The sequence below is a fragment of the Propithecus coquereli genome, unplaced genomic scaffold, assembly GCF_000956105.1.
Source record: "Propithecus coquereli isolate 6110/MARCELLA unplaced genomic scaffold, Pcoq_1.0 Scaffold193, whole genome shotgun sequence".
NCBI classification, from domain to species: domain Eukaryota; kingdom Metazoa; phylum Chordata; class Mammalia; order Primates; family Indriidae; genus Propithecus; species Propithecus coquereli.
Window position 1 is genome coordinate 520,998 of NW_012144190.1, and position 1,839 is coordinate 522,836.

At 56.0% G+C, this 1,839-nt stretch overlaps 1 protein-coding gene across 1 annotated transcript in view; it reads right to left on the reverse strand.

The window, feature by feature from the left end:
- PTPRH (protein tyrosine phosphatase, receptor type, H) overlaps positions 1–296 on the reverse strand; it is a 12,800-nt gene extending 12,504 nt beyond the window's left edge. The window contains exon 1 of the mRNA XM_012642996.1: positions 246–296. Coding sequence (XP_012498450.1) covers positions 246–296 — 51 coding nt within the window. The remainder of the gene's footprint in view (positions 1–245) is intronic.
- Positions 297–1,839: the final 1,543 nt, after the last annotated feature.

Genomic DNA, 1,839 nt, shown 5'->3' on the forward strand with positions numbered 1-1,839 from the left:
TCGAAGCAGAGCTCGTCTTGCCTGAAGTCAGCCTCTGCTCTCAGCAGACACTGAGCTTCCTAAGAGCCCAGGTGCAGGTGTGAGACCACCCCGCAGCCTCTGCCAGACCAGCGGCCTCCTGCTTCCCCGGGAATCTCCCGCCCTACGGCCCCAGGACCCCAGCTCCCTCACCCTCAGACTCAGGCGTCCTGCTCCAAGTCCATGCCTCCCTTAGGACCCAACTCCGGCCCTGGGCGGGCACTTACCAGCAGCACCAGGCTCCTCCAGGCCGCGAGGCCCCCGCCAGCCCCGGCCATGTCTGCAGACACTGCCGAGGGACCCAGGAGTCCCAGGCCTGGTCCGTCCACCTGCTGGACTTTAAACCCAAGAATTTCCACTTTCCCGGCCCACTGGTGAGGCCAGAGGGCAGGGCGGGAAGGGGAGGAGAAGGAAGTGGAGGCTTCAAGCGTGAGAGCCCAGCTCCCAGCCCTGCCCCGGCCCTCACCTTCCTTCCTCACCTCTGCTTCTTGCCCTGACATTGGAGACTCCTCCGATCTCGTTCCAGCCCTGCTTGAATCCTCACCCCCAGCCCACCCCCCTTTGTCCCACGAGAGCTCCCTCTGCCGCACCCAGTAGGTCCCCACCTCCCGGCCTCTGCAGACGCCGTCTCCTGCCAGGCGCCCATGCCTGCCTTCTCCCAGAGCCTCCTCTCCTCCTCCAGTAGGATTCCGCCCAGATGTCCCCCTGGCTGCGTCAGAGGCCTTCTTAGCCCCGTCAAGCCCCTGTGGCACACAGCAGACTGTATTTGCATATCCACCTTGCCACCTTCTACCTGGGACCTTGAGCAAGTGACTTAAATCCACAGTGACTCAGATCCCTCATCTGTAAAGAATGGGCACAGCCCCGTGTAAACGTGCTGCAAGGAGCGAGTGAGCTGGTATGTAGAACGTCGGAGGACAATGCCCGGCCCGTTTTAAACACTCAATAAATCTTAGTCATGTTTATTTTTCGTTCATCCCTGGACCTCCGGCAGGGACTTGGCACTAGGACTTTTCAGGGTGTTTTTGATGCCTTACTGATCACACATGCACCCAGGCTGCCTTAACTTCACAGGTACTATGGAAGTTAAAAATACAGATCCCAGCCGGGCACAGTGGCTCACTCCTGTAATGCCAGCACTCTGGGAGGCTGAGACGGGAGGATCACTTGAGCCCAGCAGTTCGAGACCAGCCTGAGCAAGAGTGAGACCCCATCTCTACAAAAAATAGACAAATTAGCTGGGCATCATGGTGGGTGTCTGTAGTCCCAGCTACTCGGGAGGCTGAGGCAGGAGGATCGCTTGAGCCCAGGAGTTTGAGGTTGCTATGAGCTAAGATGACGCCACGGCACTCTAGCCCAGGAGATAGAGCGAGATCATGTCTCAAAAAAAAAAAAAGAATACAACTCCTGGAGTCATATGCCTGGTTTTTGTTCTTACTTACGTGGTCTTGAGCAATTCATTCAACCTCTCTATGTCTCTGTCTCTTCGTTTTTAAAATGGACTTCAAATACTATCTACCTCAGATACAAAGCAGCTACCTGCTTCTGGCCAGTTCTGGAGACATAGATATCTCCAGGTCCCCAACTGGAAAAAACGTTGCCCATTGGTCAGGTCAGTGGAGTCTGATAGAAGGAGGTAGGGGTCTACGGCCATACCACCCTGAATGCGCCCGATCTCATCTGATCTCAGAAGCTAAGCAGGGTCGGGCCTGGTTAGTACTTGGAAGGGAGAAGGAGGTCGGGGGCCTCTCTGGGGTTAATTGTCACTATGTATCAAAGGGTTTGGAGAACAGTGATTGACATGGGAAACATCTTCCTGGT